This window comes from Lucilia sericata, unplaced genomic scaffold, assembly GCF_015586225.1.
Source record: "Lucilia sericata isolate MDLA Ls3-8-SP2 unplaced genomic scaffold, ASM1558622v1 Contig001948F_arrow, whole genome shotgun sequence".
NCBI classification, from domain to species: domain Eukaryota; kingdom Metazoa; phylum Arthropoda; class Insecta; order Diptera; family Calliphoridae; genus Lucilia; species Lucilia sericata.
Window position 1 is genome coordinate 8,404 of NW_023995822.1, and position 26,597 is coordinate 35,000.

The 26,597-nt window shown below is 32.4% G+C and overlaps 1 protein-coding gene and 1 pseudogene across 1 annotated transcript; both read left to right on the forward strand.

Annotated features, from left to right (window-relative positions):
* Positions 1-780: 780 nt before the first annotated feature.
* Positions 781-1,197, forward strand: LOC119613058. The gene has a single exon (XM_037968996.1). The coding sequence runs from the start codon at positions 781-783 to the stop codon at positions 1,195-1,197; it is 417 nt and encodes a 138-aa protein (XP_037824924.1).
* Positions 1,198-16,355: 15,158 nt separating this feature from the next.
* On the forward strand, positions 16,356-17,363 carry LOC119613059 (annotated as a pseudogene).
* The last annotated feature ends 9,234 nt before the right edge of the window (positions 17,364-26,597 follow it).

Genomic DNA, 26,597 nt, shown 5'->3' on the forward strand with positions numbered 1-26,597 from the left:
CACTTTATTTTGTCCGACAAAAAAATTGAATTTACTTTTATTTTAGAAGTTTTACAGAAAAATTGTAATTACAATAATTTAGTTTTATTGTTATTATTGTAGCGTTGTATATTAACTAAATGATTTTGAAAAAAATTTCCATATTCAATAATCATTTAACCGATTTTTCGATGAAAGAATATAGCATGAGTACTTTTGCACTTTATTTTTTCCGATAGTGTATATAAGATTTGAAAAGGTGCTGTCTTTCGGGACACTCTAATGAGTAGTCAAATACATATCTTCATGGTTTTTTTTGGATTTGGGCTGCATTTGAAAAATGAAACCGAATTTATATCAAGATAATTTTTTGATGGCATGTTTACTTGATCATAGATTTTTATTGTTATCTCGATTAACAATTAATTTAAATTTTTTATCTATATATATATATGTGGTATTGCGCCATCTAGGTGTGACTTACCTTACAAAACCCTCAACATATGATGCAAGTTATATCATCTGTTAATCTAGTTCTTAAGCGAATGTAAACTTAAAATGAATTAATAAAAAGTCACTTATAATTCAACTGCTAAACACGATACATCATAGTGGCGACGAGCTCTGATAAAAAAATCCAACAGTGTGTATAGCAAATAAATAGAAACCGTTAATTTTTCTAGCTGCGAATACCTTTTGTATATAAGGTAGTTTTTATATAATAAATATTATATAAATAAGCAGATTTTCTGCATAAAAAAATCGTGGAATTTTAGTGGGTTTATATTTCAAATTGGCATAATGCCTGGACCAAGTGATACAACAATAGCTCACAACGGGAGTCTTTTTGCAACATCTTTGGCAACTGGTATAAGGGAATTCCGGACGGGTGTGGATCGGTGGTCTCATTGGCAAGAGGTGTTGGATTCTCATTTTGTGGAAGCAGCAATAGAAGAAGACCGCATAAAAACGTCAACGTTGTTGAAGGCGGTCGGTCTTGAGGCATATGGTTTGTTAAGGGAACTGTGTTTCCCTGATTTACCTGCCAAGAAGAAGTATAATGAATTATGTGGCATGTTAAATCAATATTATTCACCCCCAGTGATCATTTTTCGAGAGCGTAGAAATTTTTTTGACGCCAAAAAGAAGAGTGATGAATCAGTAGCAGTGTGGTATGCACGTCTTAAAAAATTGGCAATGGAGTGTAAATTCGAATAATACAAATACAAAAGAATAATACAAATACTGAACGGGGAAGCAAAAAGTATAACACCAACAAGAATAAAGAAGAAGCGGCTGGTAGCAGTAAATACAACAAACAGTTTAATGTGCATGAGAATAACGGCAATAAGAAGAAAAAGAAGAAGTGTATTCATTGCGGATGGAAGAATCACGCTAGCGACAAATGCAAATATAAAAACAGTATTTGTCATAAGTGCAACAATTTAGTAAGTGTTTGTAGCTCTAACAAAATAAATGTACTTCAAGTATCAAATAATGAGTTTCATAACAAAAATATTTTGAAAATAATAATGTTGATGACGATAATGCTTTTTATACCCTCCACCACCATCAGTGGTGATAGAGGGTATATATAACTTTGTCATTCCGTGTGTAACACCAAGAAATATTCATCTGAGACCCAACAAAGTATATATATTCTGGGTCCTTATCAAATTCTGAGTCGATTTAGCTATGTCCGTCTGTCTGTCCGTCTGTCTGCCTAAAACACGCTCACGTTAAAACTAAGCAAAGGAAGTACGCCAAATTCACCGAAAATATTCATTGTTGTCCTAAGCAGTTTGGTATTGAAAATGAGCAAAATCGGTTCATACCGGGAAAAGTTATGAATCAAAATTTAAAACAACCTCGAAAAAAATAAGCATTTTTTACACATTCGGATGCAATTTTCTCGAAAACTATGCAAGATAAATTCATGAAAATCACCATGAATAAGTTTTTACGCAAGAACTTGATCTCTGCTGAAAATTGCCAGAATCGGTCCACAATTTCATATACCTCCCATACAAAAGTACATATTCCCGGAAAATGGGTTTTTATACCCTCCACCACCATCAGTGGTGATAGAGGGTATATATAACTTTGTCATTCCGTGTGTAACACCAAGAAATATTCATCTGAGACCCAACAAAGTATATATATTCTGGGTCCTTATCAAATTCTGAGTCGATTTAGCTATGTCCGTCTGTCTGTCCGTCTGTCCGTCTGTCTGCCTAAAACACGCTCACGTTAAAACTAAGCAAAGGAAGTACACCAAATTCACCGAAAATATTCATTGTTGTCCTAAGCAGTTTGGTATTGAAATGAGCAAAATCGGTTCATACCGGGAAAAGTTATGAATCAAAATTTAAAACAACCTCGAAAAAAATAAGCATTTTTTACACATTCGGATGCAATTTTCTCGAAAACTATGCAAGATAAATTCATGAAAATCACCATACATAAGTTTCTATACGAGAACTTGATCCCTGCTGAAAATTGCTAGAATTGGTCCACAATTTCATATACCTCCCATACAAAAGTACATATTCCCGGAAAATGGGTTTTTTGTTAATAACTTCCGTCACAATGTCGATATTTTCACAAAATTTCACAAATTAAAATCTTATGTCAATAGAATTCATTCAGAGAAACAATTTTCTGGATCGGTCCATAATTGGACATAGCTCCCATACAAGGTCCCCTCCCGAAAATCACTTAAACGCGCATAACGCATTACTTAATTAAGATATCCATATAAAATTCGGTACAAGTATTGCTTATCTTCACAGAAATATTACTGAGAAATTTTTTTCCGATCGGTCCATAATTGGTCATAGCTCCCATACAAGGTCCCCTCCCGAAAATCACTTAAACGCGTATAACTCATTACTTAATTAAGATATCCATATAAGATTTGGTACAAGTATTGCCTATCTATACAGAAATATTACTGAGAAATTTTTTTCCGATCGGTCCATAATTGGTCATAGCTCCCATACAGGTCCCCTCCCGAAAATCACTTAAACGCGTATAACTCATTACTTAATTAAGATATCCATATAAAATTTGGTACAAGTATTGCCTATCTGTACAGAAATATTACTGAGAAATTTTTTTCCGATCGGTCCATAATTGGTCATAGCTCCCATACAAGGTCCCCTCCCGAAATTCACTTAAACGCACATAACTCATTACAAAATAAAGATATCCATATAAAATTTGGTAGAAGTATTGCCCGTATGCACAAAAATATTACTGTGAAATTTTTTTCCGATGGGTCCATAATTGGTCATAGCTCCTATACAAGGTCCCCTCGCGAAAATCACTTAAAACCACATAACTCATTAGTAAATGAACACATCCATATAAAATTTGGTACAAGTATTGCTCTTATATACAGAAATATTACTATGAAAGTTTTCTTGGATCGGTCCATAATTGGTCATAGCTCCCATACAAGGTCCCCTCCCGAAAATCACTTAAACGCGCATAACTCATTTCTAAAGTAAGATATCTATATAAAATTTGGTACAAGTACTGTTGTATGACTGAGAAATATTACTGAAAATTTTTTTTCCGATCGGTCCATAACTGGTCGTGGGTCCCATACAAGGTCCCCTCCCGAAAATCACTTAAAACCACATAACTCATTACGATTATTTTGTATTTCGCGGAATAATTAGTTTCCTTCCAAATTTTAATTAAAAATAAAAACTAAGAAGTACTAAAGCCCTCCCGCCACGTCACGGCTTATTCCATGGGAGGGTAAATATGATATTTCACATATTCAAAGTCTGATGAGGAAAAAGTTAGTATTTATATTATTATAAACTAAGTCCAATTATAATGAGCATAACTACTCATATTGTTATTATACCCTCCACCACCATCAGTGGTGATAGAGGGTATATATAACTTTGTCATTCCGTGTGTAACACCAAGAAATATTCATCTGAGACCCAACAAAGTATATATATTCTGGGTCCTTATCAAATTCTGAGTCGATTTAGCTATGTCCGTCTGTCTGTCCGTCTGTCTGCCTAAACACGCTCACGTTAAAACTAAGCAAAGGAAGTACACCAAATTCACCGAAAATATTCATTGTTGTCCTAAGCAGTTTGGTATTGAAAATGAGCAAAATCGGTTCATACCGGGAAAAGTTATGAATCAAAATTTAAAACAACCTCGAAAAAAATAAGCATTTTTTACACATTCGGATGCAATTTTCTCGAAAACTATGCAAGATAAATTCATGAAAATCACCATACATAAGTTTCTATACGAGAACTTGATCCCTGCTGAAAATTGCTAGAATTGGTCCACAATTTCATATACCTCCCATACAAAAGTACATATTCCCGGAAAATGGGTTTTTTGTTAATAACTTCCGTCACAATGTCGATATTTTCACAAAAATTTCACAAATTAAAATCTTATGTCAATAGAATTCATTCAGAGAAACAATTTTCTGGATCGGTCCATAATTGGACATAGCTCCCATACAAGGTCCCCTCCCGAAAATCACTTAAACGCGCATAACGCATTACTTAATTAAGATATCCATATAAAATTCGGTACAAGTATTGCTTATCTTTACAGAAATATTACTGAGAAATTTTTTTCCGATCGGTCCATAATTGGTCATAGCTCCCATACAAGGTCCCCCTCCCGAAAATCACTTAAACGCGTATAACTCATTACTTAATTAAGATATCCATATAAGATTTGGTACAAGTATTGCCTATCTATACAGAAATATTACTGAGAAATTTTTTTCCGATCGGTCCATAATTGGTCATAGCTCCCATACAAGGTCCCCTCCCGAAAATCACTTAAACGCGTATAACTCATTACTTAATTAAGATATCCATATAAAATTTGGTACAAGTATTGCTTATCTGTACAGAAATATTACTGAGAAATTTTTTTCCGATCGGTCCATAATTGGTCATAGCTCCCATACAAGGTCCCCTCCCGAAATTCACTTAAACGCACATAACTCATTACAAAATAAAGATATCCATATAAAATTTGGTAGAAGTATTGCCCGTATGCACAAAAATATTACTGTGAAATTTTTTTCCGATGGGTCCATAATTGGTCATAGCTCCTATACAAGGTCCCCTCCCGAAAATCACTTAAAACCACATAACTCATTAGTAAATGAACACATCCATATAAAATTTGGTACAAGTATTGCTCTTATATACAGAAATATTACTATGAAAGTTTTCTTGGATCGGTCCATAATTGGTCATAGCTCCCATACAAGGTCCCCTCCCGAAAATCACTTAAACGCGCATAACTCATTTCTAAAGTAAGATATCTATATAAAATTTGGTACAAGTACTGTTGTATGACTGAGAAATATTACTGAAAATTTTTTTTCCGATCGGTCCATAACTGGTCGTGGGTCCCATACAAGGTCCCCTCCCGAAAATCACTTAAAACCACATAACTCATTACGATTATTTTGTATTTCGCGGAATAATTAGTTTCCTTCAAAATTTTAATTAAAAATAAAAACTAAGAAGTACTAAAGCCCTCCCGCCACGTCACGGCTTATTCCATGGGAGGGTAAATATGATATTTCACATATTCAAAGTCTGATGAGGAAAAAGTTAGTATTTATATTATTATAAACTAAGTCCAATTATAATGAGCATAACTACTCATATTGTTATTTTAATATTAAATTAATTTTTGGAATATATACCACTATATGGCAATTAATATACCGTCATGATGACTGTAAATTGTTGGATACATTTTTACATTTACATGGTTCAATGGTATATTTGAAAAAACCCAATCAATCTGTGTTCCATGTTTTGTGGTTGCAGTTGTCGGTTTTAGGTGCGATACGAGTCCTCTTTGTGTCAATTTTCTCTCAGTAATACTATTTGGATCCGTTTTGCGACACTTATTAAAATCTCCTACAATAAGGATTTTGTCAATTTCTGTTGTAATATGAGTCTGCAATTGATCGATAGCTCGCTTCAAGAATAATCTAAAGAGGCCTTCAGCAAACGAGGGGCTCCTATATAAATTAATTATGTAATTGTTGTGATACCGGAAGGCTATGTATTGAAATGAGTATCCAAGAACATGATCCTCTTTAAATAATAAGTTTACGTTAGATATTTTATCAGTTTTTACATAAACTGATATCCCTTTCTTATTTCGGGACCTCTCTTCATGTTCAGCATTAAAACAGTCTAATTTGCTTAGCAATGAATATCCTTCCAATGATTGAATTTCTTCCGGAAATGTCCAAGTTTCTACTAAACATAAAATATCTGCTTCCATTATTGTGGGATCAGAAGATATATCCTTATGGTGTGCATTAAAGCTTTGAATATTTTGATAAAATAATTTTAGATTATATTCATCATCATTTACAAAGTTATGCTGAAGAGTAAGTGCTCGTTCTAATTGTAGTCGCTCTAACTCAATTTTTACTGGATCTGTCGTTTCAAATGGTTTTGGAGGAATAAAATTCCCTACAATATACAATCCAGAAATACTGGTAGCTCTACTACACGCTACATATAATGCAGCCCTGCTCATTCGGTTACGAGTATGAACAACCACTTTTGAATATGTTGCACCTTGGCTTTTATGGATAGTAATTCCTTCCGCTAAAACCAATGGAAATTGCTTTCGCTCAATTGAAATTTGTTCATTGCGCCTGAATTGGAAACTACGAACACATTTTTCAATAGGTGTCCAAAGTGATTCAGTTGGATGTGGTTTTGTCCTTCTTGCTTCCATACCTACATTTTCATCGGGGAATAGCATCCAAAGTGTAATAGGTTTGTGTGTTTCTTTATGGAACTCTATTTCCATTAAAATGCCGGTAGCTCCGTTAACAAGACCATCGCTTGTATTAATATTAATGGTCATCATGTATTTAGCGGAACATTTTAATTTTAGCTCTGTACACAATCCTTGTGTTTCCGATGTTTTCATTTTAATAACCACGTTTCTAATACGAGCTTTTTCCTCCGACGACAAAGATTCCGTTTTAATTAAATCAAAAGCTCTTGATTCATATTCCTCTTTTAAAATTTGGCCTAATTTTAATTCGTTGAATTGATCAGCCTCCAAATTTGACCAAAATAAGTGAATAGCTTCACTGGGAAATACAAAATTAGAATCTACAATTCTTGATTTTATTAGGCGCACTTCTTCGTCACTCATTTCACCCCTTGACATTGAATTCAAAGCTTCGGCAAATTTTCGATCTTCCCTTTGCCTCATAATTTCAGTGAGTTCATAAAATTTAAATTGGTTCCAAAGTAGATCTCCAACAATAACTCCATAAGGATTTGATGAGTTCGAGCTGAATATCCATTTGTCCCCAACAGGTGGTAGTTGTTTTAAATCTCCAAAAACTAAAATGGAAATTCCACCAAATCGCAATGTACTTTTGAAAATTTGCTTTAGTCGAGCATCAATATATCCCAACATTCTTGCTCCAACCATTGAAATTTCATCAATAATCAATAATTTCAAATCCAAAAGTAATGATGAGAGCGAATTAACTTTATCATTACTAAGTGGACGGATTTCTCCTGAGTACTGGTTAACTGGCAACGAAAATAACGAATGAAGAGTCGCTCCACCAATTCCAAAAGCAGCTTTCCCAGTAGGAGCACTTAGTATTACTTTGGGTAAATCAGGATTAGAGCCGGGAATAGAGTTAAATCTATTAGAAATTGATTGGTAAATAGTTTTTATCAATCTACTCTTTCCAACACCAGCTCCACCTCCGACATACTCACAAAACTTTACGTTCTGTACAACATTTAGTAATACATGATGTAGATATTTACGTTGCTTTGTGTTTAATGTCCTTACAGAAGACAATAGACTATCAGTACTTATTAAAGGTTGGAGTCTTATTAGTCGAACGATATCATTGCTCTCATCAGCGTTAATATAATCATCATTAATGTCAATAACATTTATATTTGCATCTAATTCAGGAACAGCTAGGGCTCTAAATTCGTCATCTAGCAGTTGGGTTACAGCTCTATTCTCTTCCAGGTTATCATCATCTACTATGTTTTCATTATGAATTTGCTTGAAGAATTTCTTCGAGCTCTCCTTCTTTATATTTTTCAAAAACTGAGCGATTTCTTTCGATAACATCCTTAAGAACTCTGCAAGTTTCTTCGTTATCTTTATCCAAAATATCCTCCTTTTCATTTCTCCAAGGCATATATAACATTACCAATGCACGAAAATAATTTTCCCTGCTTTGATCAGCATTAAATGAGGGAAATCGTATTATTGCGGGGCTTTCTTTTTTATAGATATAACCAGACCCATCTCTAAGCTTAATGTAATTTTCATTTCCATCAGTATTATCATCACTGAAATCATTATTTTCATTGTAGTCATCTTCTTCTTCTTCTTGATGGCGTCGATTTCTTGATGGCCTTGATTTTGAAAACTTATAATAAGCCGCGAAATGAGCAAGACAATAATCTTCCATTTCGTTGGGACGTGCAATATAATGGTCAAAGAGATTTTTTTGAAAAACGTCTGTGGATTCTCCAGGAATATTTTCCAATTCTCTCCTAGACTTTAATATTCTAACACGTTTGTCCGGATGTAATGTATTAATATACACTTCGGAACTACTACATTGTGAAAGATGCATTCCCAAAATATTGTACGATGCTTCTTGGCCGGAAACTTCTGAAGCAGAAATAAATTTGTTGCCAATATGTTGAAGTCGCTGCTTAACCGTAAAATTCCCAGACCTTATTTCATCCATTGCCTCATTTAATAATCTCGAAACTCCTCTGTGCGACTTATTAATGTAATTAACAATATAAGATACACACGCATAGGCATCCAATATAAATTGTATATCTATATTAGCTCTTTGCATTGCTAAAATATTAGGATTGAAGGCATTAATTGAGCGATCTTTGAAAGATCTCTTTAGAAATATTTGGGGTTTTTTTAGTGATGATCTGATAGCTAAAATATAATCTTCAACATTTAAATTTATTCTGTTGTCATTTAAAAATTGTTCAAATGTTTGTAGATCATTTACCTCCGCCTCTGATAATTTGGCATTAAGAAGAATTTTAATTTTATTAAAATTGTCTTTATGTGTTTTCAATTCCATTTCATCTATGTTTTCAGGAAGTGGTAAAAGTATCTTCGTTTCAGACATAGGTGGATATGGTATATTAAATCTGCAAACTGATTGACCTCTTATCTCTCTTTGACAACTTCTGCTATGGTGATGCTCCTGGAATTGAATGTAAGGTGAAACTTCAGGTATATTCGAATCTGTTGAAATATATTTATCAATAAAGCTTACAACGGATGGAAAAGTATTTTCATCTGCCAAATTAACCGATGGTGCGTTTTGAAGCCAATATATCCCATGAACGTGTGGTGATCCTCTTTGCTGAAACTCAATCCTCCAATAAAATTTAATAACTTTATGGTCCCCAAAACTCCACCGTTAGCTTTGAAGTGTTTAAAAGATGGCGAATTCTTTGATCAAAATAATGAGAACATGTTATGGGATCTGTGCGGATAAGGTTGTATTTTTGTTGAGTGGTATAAAGCATAGCCTCTTCTTCGGTAATGTCTTTGCCTTCGACTACTTTTGCCAAAATTACTAATAACTCAGGCCAATGAGATTCTGCTGCGGAAAGTGTTATAAAAAAGGTTGGAAGTCCAAATTGTCGAATCATTGCCATTACTTTCCTTTTCTCTCCTTCCCAATGAGCTGGAGAAGACCTAATACCTTTAAGTATATGGTATCCTTCGTCGTGTTGTACCAGGTTATGTATGTAGTTATCGTCCAACATATCCCTGGCTGTGTGACGATTGGATCCAACCTTTTTGCGTAAACATGTTGAGATACTATTCTTAATTTTATATAATTCTAGTTTTTTGTAAGAATATAGTACCTTATCAACTCGAGCGCATCTCCTGTCATAGCGACGAATTTCAGACCTTATAACTTTGGCCACTGAAGCTTCACACACTCTTTTAATACCACAATATATAGTTGGAAATGATAACTCTTCGGCATCTTCATCCATGAGCATATCTAGTGGTCGCTTTCCTTCACCTGGAGCAATAGAAATTCTGCTTAATGGAATATTTTCCATGGGAATATTATCCAGCAGTGTTTCTTGAGGATTACATTCTTCAACTACATCTATTTCATTATTTGCACCTGTTAAATTTTGCACTAGTTCCCGATCTTCTATATTTGCTAAAAATTTAACTTCTTCAGATAATCCCACATTTTGTAACCATTCTTCAGCTATGGAAATTTTGTGTTTTTGATACAATTCTGTATTTACTAAATAACGAATTGCTTCAAAAACTTTGGCGGGACGAATTGTTTCCGTCATAAAGCTATGATTATACTGCAATCGACGTTTTAGGTGAACCTGTATAACTTCCGTTTGATCAAATGTTCTCGGAAGTACATTTACTATACTGTCGACTTGAATAGGGACATTAACAACTGCGCCTCTGACAGCACACTGACGATTATATCCCAATGAAACGATTCTCATAAATGGGATTCTGGGTGCCACAAACCTTTCTTCCAAAGCGGTTAAGTTTTTTAATTGATCGGGAATTTCTGGAAATTGCAAACCGTTGCTTAAGCATATAGTGGGAACTTTTCCCCCCTTCACTATTTTGACGCATGTGTTGCAAAATTTATAGTTATTGTTTTCAGACGGAAATATTTCCGACAAGAAAAATACCTGTCGTAGGTTAATATAATTTAAAATGTTAAGGGAACTTACCTGATTCTGGAACCACAATCCTCCACAGCAAACGCACACCTCTGTCGGCCCTTTTTTCACGTTATTGTTAAATTCTGCTAGCATTCTGCTCGTATGACGATGAACATCTGCTGATAATATTTCCATTCTTGATTCTGGTGAAAGACGTTGTCTACTTTCCCTATTTCTCCGCGCCTGCCTTTCATTCTGAATTGTTCGATTTACAGGATTCATACGGTGTAATCTTACTCGAACATTTCGCATTTGATTAGAGACTTCCATACTAATTTGCGATAACATCCTTGATTCTCGCCTAGTAATAGTATTACGTCTCTGTTCTGCAGCGCGTAAAATGGGATTAGATCTTCTGGAAGTATGTGCGATGGCGTCCCTTTCCCGTTCCTTTTGGCGAAAAGCTGGTATTTTTCGATGTTGTGAATGTGCAATTGCATCTCGTGTACGTTCCATTTCTCGAAAACTCTTGATTTTCCCTATGAATAGAATGTTCCATTGTATTCCTCTGCTGCTCCGTGGTTCGATACGTTGCATCCATGCGACGAGAAGAATGTGCAATCGCATCCCGTACACGTTCCACTTCACGATACTCTTCATTTTCCCGGTGTATAGCATGTTCCAATGTATTTCTCTGTTGCTCTATGGTATGAAAAGTGGGATCCATTCGACGAGAAGAATGTGCAATCGCATCCCGTACACGTTCTACTTCACGATACTCTTCATTTTCCCGGTGTATAGCATGTTCCAATGTATTTCTCTGTTGCTCTATGGTATGATAAGTGGGATCCATTCGACGAGAAGAATGTGCAATCGCATCCCGTACACGTTCCATTTCACGATACTGTTCATTTTCCCGGTGCATAGCATGTTCCAATGTATTTCTCTGTTGCTCTACTATATGATAAGTCGGATCCATGCGACGAGAAGAATGTGCAACTGCATCACGCACCCGCTCCATTTCACGATATTGTTCATTTTCCCGGTGAATAGAATGCTCTAAAGTATTTCTCTGCTGCTCCAATACATGATAAGTTGGATCCATGCGTCGGGAAGAATGCTCTTGAGAATCTCGTTCCCGTTCACTATTCCTATAGGATGATCCTGACCTTCTTAATGATCTTAAAATGCGGTCCCTTTGTCGTTCATTTTGACGATATTCCTCGTTTTGTCGCAATATAGCTCTCCTTTGAGATGTTCTCAGATTGTAGCTTTCTCTATTCCTTTCATAATAGTTGCTAACAGCCTCGCGTGCACGTTGTCTACGTTGTTCAGAAGACTGTTTTCGTAGTTTCGGCATATTTATTAATATAATGCTAAAAGAGATAATTAAATATAAATTAAAAATCAGTTTTAATATTACAGCGGATTATAAATGATTTGAAACGATGAAATAAATATGTACTTACCAATTTATATTGTAAATGGGTTATTTGTTTTTGTATATATTTAAAGTTTGCTCAAAATTCTTTTAAGTAATTTATCACTTGTTGTTATCTCGAAATTATATTTACGACTAATCCGTTATATAATTTCGCATTTTCTTAAATACAAATGCAATGAAAATGTAGAAGTTACATTTTACAGGTAAAACTAATTATATCTTACCTAAATCTAAATAGACAAATTACCTGAATTTGACGCTACAGCCCGAAGGTCATTTAACGTTTAACAGGTAGGTCTTATTTAAATTTGCAATAGTTTTTATTACTTTTAATATACCTTAGGTATGGTTCTATATATGTACCTTAAGTAGGTAATTACCTCTCAAAAGGGACCAAAATAATAAAATAGTGTGTATTTTTCTATTGTATGTAGGTATGTGAAATGTGGTGGAGGGTATCTAAGATTCGGCACTGCCGAATATAGCACTCTAACTTGTTTTTTTTTTGTTTTGTTAATGGTAAACATTGTTTTCTTATTTTAAACTTATTTATTGATTAAATAAAATAAAACTGAAAAACTGTATAAATTTTCAAAAAACTTTTTTTATTGAAATAAAACTTGAAAACTTTTTGAATCTCAAAAAACTTGCAAAAAAAAGGAAAACTTGACATATGGTAACACTGCTTGTGTTTGGATAGACATTTAATTCTGATTTTTTCCGGTTAAACCTATTTCCAATATAAATCTTTTTTGCAAAAATTTGTCTTTTTTTGTTTATATACTAAAATTGCAAAAAAAGCTAAAAATGCATACATACTTCGCAAATTTCAATCTGCTTCACAAAAACATAACTACATTATTCTATGCAAACTGAAATACTTATACATTTAATGTTATAAACCAAATGAGAATTATTTCAACTAATTTTATTGTCGCGTAAAAAAAAACACACACGAAAAAGTAATCTGTGTGAGCAAAAGTTGTTTTGTTGCTGTATTAATTTGTTGATGTATCAGCAGACATATAACACCATAACATACAATGGATATATAACATATCATATTATGGTTATTTCCAAGTTTAAATGGTTTTAATAATATGTTTTCCTTGTTATCAGTATTTAGTTTTTGTAAAAATAATTATGATTCAGTGAATTATACTCAAATTTATAATTGCCTTGAACATGAACAAATTTGATATTTGTGGCAAATTTTGTATAGAAATTTTACAGTATCATTTCTATATATAGAAGCAATATTTGTACCAAAATTTGTATGGATACCATTATTTGGTAATGAGTTATGTGCGTTTAAGTGATTTTTGGGAGGGGACCTTGTATGGGAGCTATGACAAAATATGGGCCGATAGTGAAAAAATTAACTGTATAATTTCTATATATAAAAGCGATATTTGTGCCATAATTTTTATGGATACCATTATTAGGTAATGAGTTATGTGCGTATAAGTGATTTTGGGGGGGGGTCCCCCTTGTATGGAGGCTACGGCCAATTATGGACCGATTCAGAAAATGTTTCCTCTATATTAATTCAATTGACATAAAACTTTTACTTGTAAAAGTTTGTTTAAGTGATTTTCGGGAGGGGACCTTGTATGGGTGCTATGACCAAATAGGGACCGATCGTGAAAAATTTTACATTATAATTTCTATTTGCAATATTTGTGCCAAAATTTTTTGGATACCATTATTTGGTAATGAGTTATGTGCATTTAAGTGATTTTCGGGAGGGGACCTTCTATGGGAGCTAAGACCAAATATGGACCGATCATGGAAAAATAAAGGCAACATTTATGCCTAAATTTGTAAGGATTCCAATATTTGTTAATGAGTTATATGCGTTTTAGTGATTTTCTGAAGGGGACCTTGTATGTGAGATATGACCAAATATGTATCAAATATATATCATTTCTGTGTATATAAGCAATATTTGTGCCAACATTTTTATGGATACCGTTATTTAACAATAAGTTATATGCGCTTAAGTGATTTTCAGGAGGTGACCTTGTATTGGAGCTATAACCAAATATGGACCGATCATGAAAAAATTTTACAGTATCATTTCTGTATATAAAGGCAATATTTGTGCACAATTTTGTATGGATATCATTATTTGGTAATGTGTAATGTGCGCTTAACCGATTTTCGGGGGGACCTTGTATGGGAGCTTCGGCCAATTATGGACCGATTCAGAAAATTTTTTCTCTATATGAATTTAATTGTCATAAAATTTTTACTTGTAAAAGTTTGTAAAGATATTGTCATTCTACCGGAAGTTATTAACAATTAATGCATTTTCCGGTAATATGTACACTTGTATGGAAGGTATATGAAAATGTGGACCGATTCCGCCCATTTTTAACAGGAATTAAGCTTTCATATGAAAACAATTGTGCTGATTTTTTTGCAATTATAGCGCATAGTTTTTATGAAAATTGTATTAGAATGTGTTAAAAAAAGCTTAATTTTTTCGGTGTTTTTTTAAATTTGTATTCATAACTTTTTTCGATGTAAACCAGTTTTGCTCATTTTCAATACCAAACTGCCTAGGACAATAGTGAATCTTTTGGCCGAATTTCATTTATTTATTTAGCATCGTGAGCGTGTGTTACGCAGAAAGACAGACGGACAGACATAGCTAAATCGACTCCGAATTTGATAAGGACCGGGAATATATATGTATACTTTGTTGGGTCTCAGATGAATATTTCTTGGTGTTACACATGAAATGACAAACTTATATATACCCTCTATCACCACTGATGGTGGTGGTTTGTATGCTTTGATAAATGAGCAACAACAACAATGCTTATTGGAAAATTATTTATGTTTGGATGTGTTGGTTTCATGGCGTGGTGTATTTTGTTTTTTTGTGTATATTGTTTGGTATGTTTTGAATAGTGTTTATAAACCGGTTTTTATTGCATATTTCGGTTCGCAAACCGGTTTTTTTAAAACACTGGTTTTCGGTTAACCGGGTTATCCGGTTTTTAGGTCTTTAATGGCTCTAAATAGTGAGTTTAATGGCTCTAAATAGTGAACAATTTTTTTTTTTAATTTTTGGAGATTTTTTAATTTGTAGAAGCATTTATTTTTAATGTTGGGAATCCCTGAATTAATAAATACCATAGTATGCCATTATTTTAAAGGTATTTAATGGTAGTCGCTTTATGTAACTTCCCAGCAAAAATTTTCATTACCTAGTAATCTAGAAAGTAATATTGGAATCACGTGGAAACTAATTACTTTTGGGGTGAATAACTAATTATTTTTGTTCGACGAGGTTCAAATAATATGTACCTACCTTAAACAAATTAATAAATGGTTACTAATTTGATTACAAAAACTTTGCGAAATAACTAGTTACAAAAAAACCTACAAATATGTTATGTGATAGCTAGTTATTTTGGGCCGACTTTGTATGTAGAAAACAAAAAATAAAAAAAAACTCGGCCGGGATTTGAACACAGGCATTCAGTTGTTTTCTATGTTTCTCACTCCAGCCGCTTACTCGATGCTCTATTAACATGTTGCTTTTTGTAATTTTGAGAACGGCATTTTACAAAAATATATAAATGAATGACATTTTGAAAAAAATAAACAGTATCCAGCAGGGCTCGAACCACGAACCCCCTGTTTGTTAAATAAACGGCCTAGACAATTGAGCCATAACAAATCCAAATTGTTTTGTTCTTTACCAGTAATAACCTATTCAGCTAAATGAAATAATGTGGATGATAATGAACACTCATTACCAAGTAATGCATGAAATAACTACTGGCTATTACAAAAAATTTCAGATTTTTTGCTGGGTTGTTGCGGTAGGTTCGTGAATTTACTTCTAAAATTAGTAATGTCTAAAAACAGTCGAAAGTTTTAATCCTTAAATGAGAAATGCGAAGTTTTGGAATATTTAAAAAAAGGATCGAGTGTTACAGTGTTAAGTAAAAAGTTGCAAAATCAACGATATATTCAATAAAAAGACAATATTTTAAAATGCGTGAACAATACGTTTTATGGACCCGGAAAACGCAAAACATTACGATCTTCAGAGCTTCCAAAAATGGAAAAATCGCTCTATAAGTGGTTTATTTGCATGTGGAATAAAAACCTCCCTCTAAGTGGGTTGATGTTGAAAGAGAAAGCCAAACAAATTCACAAAAACATAAGTGAAAATGGAAATGACTTCAATGCTGGCAATGGGTGGCTACAAAAATTTAAAAAAATATACGGAATTCGGCTCCTTCAGATAAGCGGTGAAAAACTTTCTGCACAATCTCAGTTCGTAAATCCTTTTAAAATTGAAAGCAAAGATAGAAGATTTGGGTTTATCCAATGATCAGTTGTATAATGCCGATGAGTCTGGTCTATATTGGAAACTTCTCCCACAAAAAAGGCATATGTAACGTCATTGAAGAAAAGCGCTCCAGGTGCAAAAATGGAAAAGCAAAGGATAACATTTTTATGCTGCGCAAATGCGTCAGGATCTCATAAAATAAAACGTTTAGTAATAGGAAAATCGAAAAATCCTCGCAGTTTTAAAAATTTTATCTGTCCCGTAAACTACAGAAATTCAAAGTCTGCTTGGATGACTTCTTCCATTTTTAAAGAATGGTTTCACAACTGTTTTGTGCCAGAGGTAAGTAAACATGTAAAAATAGTTCAATTGGGATTCTTATTGTTTTATTTTTCATTAAGGTGACAGATTTTTTAACGAATAAAGGATTACCAGTAAAAGCTTTACTCCTAATAGATAATCCGAGGATGGTTCCATAGAAGCTATGTTCATGCCTCCAAATGTAACGGCTCTGATCCAGCCAATGGATCAAAATGCAATGAGAATCACCAAACTTCATTATAGGAACAGTCTTCTGGCAACAATTATTGCAAAAGAGGGGGATTTGATTGAATCGATGAAAAAAATCACACTTAAAGGAGTTTCTATTCTAGAGGCATCCTGGAACCGAGTTGGTAAAGAAACTTTATCTAACTGTTGGAAAAATATTTTGAATGTGGTAAATGATGAAGACGATCCTGAATTTAATGTTCCTTTGAGCGTTTTAAAAGAAAAGTGGCAATCAGAGGTTAGATCTTTAAAAAATACTGCTGCAAATCTTCTACAGACATTGTGCCCTCAGGAAGTATTTACTGCTGTAAACATTAGAGATTGGATCAAAATTTGATGAAAATGATTTATTTGAAGAGTCCTACGATGATGACGACTGTTTTATTGAAGCGCCTGAAAACAACATTAAAGCCAAAGAAGCTATCGAAATTTTTAACAAAGCTGTCCAATGGGCTGAATTTCAAATGGTCGATCAAACATTAAAGTATTGAAAAAAAAAATCAGGGAATTGACAGTAAATAAGCTGGTTTAAATTTATATGTATGAATCTATCTTTTTATACCCTTCACCTTCGTGAGAAGGGTATATATAAGTTTGTCATTCCGTTTGTAATTTCCAAAATATAATTTTCCGACCCCATAAAGTATATATATTCTGAATCCTTATAGATAGCGGAGTCGATTAAGCCATGTTCGTCTGTCCGTCCGCCTGTCTGTCTGCTGAAATCAGTTTTCTGAAGACTCCAGATATCTTAGGGATCCAAATCTTCAATAATTCTATCAGGCATGCTTTCGAGAAGTTTCCTATTTAAAATCAGCAAAATCCGTTCATAAACAACGGAGATATAAGCAAAAATCCGAGACAACCTCTGAAAATTTCATTAAAAATAAACAACAACACTGCTTATTCATTGCCTTTGTATTTTGTTTTTGTTTTTTTGAGTATTTCGTTTCGTATGTTTAAAACGGTGTAGAGTCTGGTATACGATTCTTTTGATCTGCGGACACGAAAAATACATCCAAATTAGAATTACTCGTTGACTATGGATATTAAAAAAAATGTTTGTGACATTTCACAAAAAAGATATGTTTACAACAATTAAAAAGAAAAATTATAAAATATGTAAAAATAGAAAATTTCTTAAACTTTATGAATTAAATAATCACTTTTTATATTTTAAACTCACGTAGTTTTATAAGAAAATGTATTTTTTTAATTCAATTAGTTTTTTATTTTAATTTCAATTACTTGTTTCTTACACTTCTATAATCTTCAAGTTCTTATTATCAAATGACGCTCTGTGGCGTTTTAGAGAGAAAAATTGCATATTCAACAATGATGTTGTACCTTCAAAAATTAAATGATTCGTATATTGAAAGTTTAATATTGAAAATACATAAAAACAGTAAGCAATACATGTTTGAACTTCAACTTTTTTTGTTTTAACAATGACGTCACAGTAAAAATGTCAATTTAACTCAAATATACATTTAATTTTTTTCTTCAAATAAGAAAAGGTGTCCTTTTAAGTATATTTAACTAAACAAATGAAAGGAATAGGAAACGTTTTTGTTTTTTTGAGTATTTCGTTTCGTATGTTTGGATGGCTGTGTGTTTCATTGCCTTGTGTATATTGTTTACTTTTTCTTGGTGTATTGAATTTCGTATGTTTGGATGTCTGTTGGTTTCATTGCGTTGTGTATTTTGTTTTTGTTTTTTTTCTGTATTTCGTTTCGTATGTTTGGATGTCTGTTGGTTTTGCTGCCTTGTGTATTTTGTTTTTTGTGTGTTTATTTCATTTAGCGTTATTGTTGTTCATTATGTTTTGCTATTGCTATAATAATGATAGTCGGGAAAATGAATTTTTAAATACACTATGGTGAAGGGTATATAAGATTCGGCACAGCCGAATATAGAACTATTACTTGTTTCATTGTAAATTTTATTTATTTTTTATCGTAATATTTTGTTTGTATTTTAAGTACATACTACGTATGTACTCTTTATAAAATGGATTTTTTAAAACTTATGTTCCAAATAAATTACAAAAAGTTTTTTAGTAATCTTTGCATTTTCATTCCTTGCAGAAATGATTTTTAGAAAGAATAACTTAGTAATATATATAAAAAAAAATCACAATCGAAAATGTGAACAAATTCGAAAATATGAACTATCCCGACATTAATTAGTTCACATTATCGAGAGTTCACTGTAATTCTAAAAATTCTTTTCCGTTTGTGTATATGAAAACAGACCTAAGATTGTTAATCAAAAGTTGGGAAAGTTAAACATGTGTATATCTATATATATAAAAATGAATGTGTGTTTATTTGTTTGTGTGTTTGTTTGAAGTCTATAGACGGCTAAACTGCTGGACCGATTTTCTTGAAATTTTCACAGTGCCTTCCTGTATGTCTGGAAGGAACTATAGGCTACTTTTTATTTAGAAATTTTAAGTGGGCGAGGTGTCACGCCTTCATCCAAAATAATAATTAAAAGTTGCATATCTCAGAAACTGCAACAGCTAGAGTCAGATTTTGTATGGACAACTTTGACATCCATATGAACATATGTGGACAAAAATGGGCGGCCTATCTATAGTGGGCGTGACACCTCTCATATAATAAAATCTTAAATTAGTATATCTGAGAAAATATAACAGTTAGAGTTCTCAACTACTTTATTAACAACATGAATATTTAGGACACAAAATAAGCGGACTAGCAATAGGGGGCGAGGCACCTCCCATATGAATTAAATAAAAAAATTAGTTTATCTGAGAAACAATTAGAGCTAGAATTTTAAAATTTTGCAGGAAGAACTTTAAAATCCATGTGAACATGTGGGGGAAAAACGGGCGGACATTCTTTAGGGGGGCTTGGTACCTTCCATATGAATTAAATGCAAAAATTTGTATATCTCAGAAACAATTAGAGCTGAAATACTCAAATTTTGCACGAATAACTTTGGCATAAATGTGAATATTTGGATAATAAATTGGCGGACTAGCAATACAAACTATTAGACAGACCTGGGATAAGTGCATTAAATATGTTAATGCATTAACAATTTTTTCAACATTAAAAAAATTAATGTTAATGAAAGTTTATTGCATTAACATGGTTACATTTAATGCATTAAATTAATAAATGCTCAGAATAACTTCCTGAGTCAATTAAGCTATGTCCGTCCGTCTGTCTGTATGTGTGTCCATGTAAACCTTGAGCTCATAATTCTATTAAATGTTCTAGTATTTCAACAGAAATTTACAAAACTTAGTTTAACATATGTCTAAATGATATTGCAGATTTTCGTAACGATCGGCCTCATTTGACCCTATCCTCCATACAAAGTCTTCTTCAGAAAATGACTGGAATGTTCACTATCAGTATCACAATGAAATTCGGTACAAATGACTTTTATATAAACACTAGCTATACCCAGTGTGCTTTGCTACCCTAAAAGCAATATAAATAAAAAATCTTCTTAATAATTTTGAAGATTCTAACTGTAATGTTTCCAGAGATATATTTTTTCCGAACGTTAATTAAGATTTTAATGTAATCGATGACAAATTAAAAAAAAAATCTAATATTTTTCCGGATATACGAAATTTTGTATTTAATTCATATACGCCAAGACCCCATTGAAAGTCCGCCCGTTATTCTCTGAATGTTCACATGAATGTCAAAGTTCTTCAATTAAAATTTGAAGATTCTGACTCTAATAGTTTCTCAGATACAGTGTTGCCACTTTGGTTATTATTAACCAAAATTGGTTATTTTTATTTTGCATGTGTACATGTGAATTATTTTTTCGTTTTGGTTATTTATTGTAAACAAATAAACTAAATGCTGTTTGTTTTTATTCTAAAAATAAAATTAAAAAAAAACTTCTTTTATCTCTAGTTTTAAATCAACTATGTAAATATACATATCGTTCCTGTTTTGAATTTTGGTAATATGTGGAATCTTTTTTACTATTCGAAATTTTTTATACCCTCCACCATGTGCTTATGAAATTCTGAGTCGATTTAGCTATGTCCGTCTGTCCGTCCGTCCGTCTGTCTGTGTAAAACACGCTCACGTTAAAACGAAGCAATATAATTTAACCAAATTCACCCAAAATATTCATAATTATCCGGTACAGTTTGGTATTAAAAATGAGCAAAAATCGTTTCACGTCGGGAAAAGTTATGAATCAAAATTTAAAACAACTCCGAAAAAAATAAGCATTTTTTACACATTCTGATGTAATTTTCTCGAAAACTATGCAAGATAATTTCATGAAAGTCATCATACATTCGTTTCTACACAAGATCTTGTTTATTGCTGAAAATTGGTGCCAAGCCCCCCATTGAAAGTCCGCCCGTTATTCTCTGAATGTTCACATGAGTTCTTCAATTAAAATTTGAAGATTCTGGCTCTAATAGTTTCTCAGATACAGTGTTGCCACTTTGGTTATTATTAACCAAAATTCGTTATTTTTATTTTGCATGTGTACATGTGAATTATTTTTCGTTTTGGTTATTTATTGCAAACAAATAAACTAAATGCTGTTTGCTTTTATTCTAAAAATAAAATTAAAAAAACTTCTTTTATCTCTAGTTTTAAATCAACTATGTAAATATACATATCGTTCCTGTTTTGAATTTTGGTAATATGTGGAATCTTTTTTACTATTCGAAATTTTTTTATACCCTCCACCACCATCAGTGGTGATAGAGGGTATATATAAGTTTGTCATTCCGTGTGTAACACCAAGAAATATTCATCTGAGACCCAACAAAGTATATATATTCTGAGTGCTTATGAAATTCTGAGTCGATTTAGCTATGTCCGTCCGTCCGTCTGTCTGTCTGTGTAAAACACGCTCACGTTAAAACGAAGCAATATAATTTAACAAAATTCACCCAAAATATTCAATATTATCCGGTACAGTTTGGTATTAAAAATGAGCAAAATCGGTTCACATCGGGAAAAGTTATGAATCAAAATTTAAAACAACTCCGAAAAAATAAGCATTTTTTACACATTCTGATGTAATTTTCTCGAAAACTATGCAAGATAATTTCATGAAAGTCATCATACATTCGTTTCTACACATGATCTTGTTTATTGCTGAAAATTGCCAGAATCGGTCCATAATTTCATATACCTCCCATACAAAAGTACATATTCCCGGAAAATGAGTTTTTTGTTAATAACTTCCGTCAGAATGTTGATATCTTCACAAAATTTAAATTAAAATCTTATGTCAATAGAATTCATTGAGAGCAAAAATTTTCTGAATCGGTCCATAATTGGTCATAGCTCCCATACAAGGTCCCTTCCCGAAAATTACTTAAACGCGCATAACACATTACTAAATTAAGATATCCATATAAAATTTGGTACAAGTATTGCTTATAAGCACAGAAATATTACTGTGAAATTTTTTTCCGATCGGTCCATAATTGGTCATAGCTCCCATACAAGGTCCCCTCCCGAAAATCACTTAAACGCACATAACTCATTACAAAATATTGATATCCATACATTTAGCACAAATATTGCTCTTATATACATAAATTACACTATAAAATTGTTTTACGATCGGTCCATATTTGGTCATAGCTCTCATACTAGGTCCCCTCCAGAAAATCCCTTAAATGCACAATATTTATTGCCAAATAATGATATAGATACAGAATTTTGAAGTTTTGTCTTTATATACATAATTGGTCATAGCTCCCTTACAAGGTCCTTTTACGAAAATCTCTTAAACGCACGCCATTACTCATTACCAAATAAAGCTATTGATACAAAATTTGGCACAAATATTAGTTTTGTATACAAAAATTCTATTTCAAGATTTTTTAACGATCGGTCCATAACATGGGTGCGGTTGGTCCCATGCAAGTGTCCCTTCAGGAAATCACTTGAACACACATTAGTTATTACTAAATTACGATATAGATACAAAATTTGACTGAAATATAGCTTTTATGTACAGAAATTTTGCTTAAAGAATTTTTTTCGGATCGGTCTATAATTGGTCATATCTCCCATACTAGGTCCTGCCCCTAAAAGCAATGTAACCGTATTTAACTAGTTGCATTATAAATTTGTGTAGAACAAAATTATATATATGTATTTTAAAATCCTTAAATCTTTCACACACATGCACATTAAATATCGTTAAAGCATATCTTAGGGCGCTATAAAAATATAAAAGAAAATGGGGTTTGTAATGTTCAATAAATTTTGGAATTGTAACAGATTTAAGCTGTTTAAATCTTGGGGTTTTTTTCTATTTAAGACATGAGAAAACTTATTTCTACAAATATTTGAAAAATATTAATATAAAAGTAGCTGGTGGAGGGTATTTAAGATTCGGCTCAGCCGAATATAGCACTCTACATCTACTGGTTATACTTACATATGTGCACAAAGGTATTTTTCGATATCTTAATTGGTTTAGGATTTAGCAAAAGTACCTATGCGTTTTCCACATATTAAATGAGTTGATTTAAATCATAACAACACCGTAATATTATTTTAATTACACTAGCCAATCTTACAGCGTGAATAATGGATCTTCTCTCTCCTTTTGGTGCATCCATGAACTTAAAATCAGAAAATGAATTTGTTATTTTAATGTCCAAACGTAAACATGAAACAAATAAAAATAATTTTGTTTACTTTTTTCTTAATTTGGTTATTTTTTATTCGAATTTTGGTTAGAAAAAAAATTTTGTTGTGGCAACACTGCTCATATATAATAATTTTCCTATTTAATTTATATGGGGGCTCCAAGCCCCCCATGACGAAAGTCCGCTCTTTTTTCTCCAAAATGTTCAGATGAATATTTATGTTCTTAGTGTTAAAAGTAGCCTATAGTTCCTTCCAGACATACAGGAAGAAACTGTGAAAATTTCAGGAAAATCGGTCCAGCCGTTTAGCAGTCTATAAAGCACAAACAAACAAACAAACACACTTTCATTTTTATATATATAGATTCATATGGGAGGTGCCTCGCCCCCTATTGCTAGTCCGCCTATTTTTTGTCCTAAATATTCATGTTGTTAATAAAGTAGCTCCGAAAAATTTGAGAACTCTAAATGTTATATTTTTCAGATATACTAATTTAAGATTTTATTATAGGGGAGGTGCACGTATGGATGTCAAAGTTGTCCATACAAAATCTGAGGACTCTAGCTGTTGCAGTTTCTGAGATATGCAACTTTTAATTATTATTTTGGATGTAGACGTGGCACCTCGCTCACTTAAAATTTCTAAATAAAAAGTAGCCTATAGTTCCTTCCAGACATACAGGAAGGCACTGTGAAAATTTCAAGAAAATCGGTCCAGCAGTTTAGCCGTCTATAGACTTCAAACAAACAAACACACATTCATTTTTATATATATAGATAAATCCTGATTCGATAAAGCTATGTCCGTCTTTGTTTCCATATAAACCTTGTTAAACGCTACAGCTCGCAATTTCAAGATATTCTACTTTGGATCCAATGAGGAAGGCTGTTGAAAATGATTGAAATCGGTCCATTATTTCACCTAGCCAGCATACAAACCCAAAACACCCTCCCACAAAGGGCTTTGGAGCTCATAATTATGTTAAATGTTTTAGTATCTCTACAATAATCGGCACAATTCAGTTTTATATAAGTCTAAATAATACTGCCGATTTTCGTAATTATCGGGCAGTATCATCAAAAAGTGGCACAACTATGTTAATGACCTTCCTGAATTTTATAATAATCGGTCCTTATTATCTCTCATATAAGGATGTATGTAAATCTATCCACCAAATTTTATGGCTTCTTTCAGTAAATCAGGTTTTCTTCAATAAATTTGTAACCGAGAAAAATTCAACATAAATTCTTTATTATTGAAAATGAATCACATATAATATTCGTAATTGGTGTACGGTATCATATGGTCGGCCACGCCCCGACTATAGTTTCTTACTTGTTTATTGATATTATATTAAAAGGTAAATTTATCCCTCCTACGACAACTTCCATATACCTAACTAATCAATAATATCTTCAGATCTGTAAAAGTTTGTTTCCTTATGATTTATTATGTACGTCTTATTAAGTAACTCATAATATTTCGCAAAATGACATTTTTCAACTAAATATTATAATATTATAAGATTTCCAAACATTTTGGTTAACCGGTTTTATTATACTCGGATAACCGACAAACCGGTTTTCTAGGAATGGTCAATTTTCGGTTAACCGAAAAACCGGTTTCTCCAAAAAGTCGGTTTTTTATAAACAATAGTTTTGATGTATGTAAGTATGTGTGTATGTTGGTTTCATTGCGTGTATTTTTATACCCTCCACCACATAGAGGGTATATATAACTTTGTCATTCCGTGATTAACGCCAAGAAATATTCATCTGAGACCCAACAAAGTATATATATTCTGGTCCTTATGAAATTCTGAGTCGATTTATCTACGTCCGTCTGTCTGTGTAAAACACTCTCACGTAAAAATGAAGTAAAATAAATAATTGAAATTTGGCCAGAATATTCCCTATTGTCCTATTGTGTTGAAAATGAGCAAAATCGGTACACATCGGGAAAAGTTATGAATCAAAACTTAAAACAACTCCGAAAAAAATAAACATTTTTTACACATTCACGAAAACTATGCAATATAATTCCATGAAAATCATCATACATTTGTTTTTACATGAGAGCTTTATTCCTATTGAAATTGCAGGAATCGGTTCACAATTTCATATACCTCCCATACAAAAGTACATATTCCCGGAAAATGACTTTATTGTTAATAACTTCCATCAGAATGTTGATATCTTCAAAAATTTTACAAATTAAAACAAATGTCAATAGAATTCATTTAGAGACAAAATTTTCTGGATCGGTCCATAATTGGACATAGCTCCCATACAAGGTCCCCTCGCGAAAATTCTAGTAACTCTCATTAATAAATTAAGATATACATACAAAATTTTGTACAAGTATTGCTTTTATATACAGAAATATTACTGTGAAAATTTTTTCCGATCGGTCCATAATTGGTCATAGCTCCCATACAAGGTCCCCTTCAGAAAAACACTTAAAGGCACACAACTCATTACCAAATAGTGATATCCATAAAACATTTTGTCATAAATACTATTTTTGTACACAGAAATGTTATTTCAAAATTTTTTTTACGATCGGTTCATATTTGGTCATAGCTCCTATACAGGATTCCCTTCCGAAAATCACTTAAACGCACATAACTCATTACTAAATATTGATATCGATACACGCAAAGAAAAAACATGGTTGTACATTTTCATTGCGATCAAAATATTTTCCTACAATAAAACCTTAATTTATATAACCATTTAACATATCATATTATAAAATTACATGATCCTCAATTATGAAATTTATTTTATTTATCTACCAAACATTTGAAATTATATAAAAATTAATTTATTTTTCAAATTTGTAAACATATTTTAATTAAAATTTACACTTTTAAAGAGTAAACAGTGTGTGTGTTCTCAAATTAATTTAATATTAAAAATAAAAATTAAATAAAA